The sequence below is a fragment of the Myotis davidii genome, unplaced genomic scaffold (assembly GCF_000327345.1).
Source record: "Myotis davidii unplaced genomic scaffold, ASM32734v1 scaffold939, whole genome shotgun sequence".
NCBI classification, from domain to species: domain Eukaryota; kingdom Metazoa; phylum Chordata; class Mammalia; order Chiroptera; family Vespertilionidae; genus Myotis; species Myotis davidii.
The window spans coordinates 20,137-20,343 of record NW_006290535.1 but is presented as its reverse complement, the minus strand read 5'-3'; the positions used below and the strand labels follow the sequence as shown (position 1 = coordinate 20,343).

Here is a 207-nt window from a genome sequence, read left to right as displayed (position 1 = left end):
GCGGCGCTGGAGGTCACTGCCCGCCACTGCGGCCGCGAGCTGGACCAGTACGGCCAGTGTGTGGCCGCCAAGCCCGAGTCCTGGCAGCGGGACTGTCACCACCTCAAAATGAGCATCGCGCGCTGCACCTCTAACCAGTGAGTGCGGCACAGTCCCGGACTGGGACGGTTCGGAGGGGGCTGGGAGTGCAGGAGGGCTGCAGGGGCG

At 69.6% G+C, this 207-nt stretch overlaps 1 protein-coding gene across 1 annotated transcript in view; it reads left to right on the top strand.

Moving 5' to 3' along the window:
- The window catches only part of CHCHD5 (coiled-coil-helix-coiled-coil-helix domain containing 5), a 12,225-nt gene that overhangs the window by 8,165 nt on the left and 3,853 nt on the right, over positions 1–207 (top strand). The window contains exon 3 of the mRNA XM_006763576.2: positions 1–137. Within this exon, the coding sequence (XP_006763639.1) occupies positions 1–137 (137 nt within the window). The remainder of the gene's footprint in view (positions 138–207) is intronic.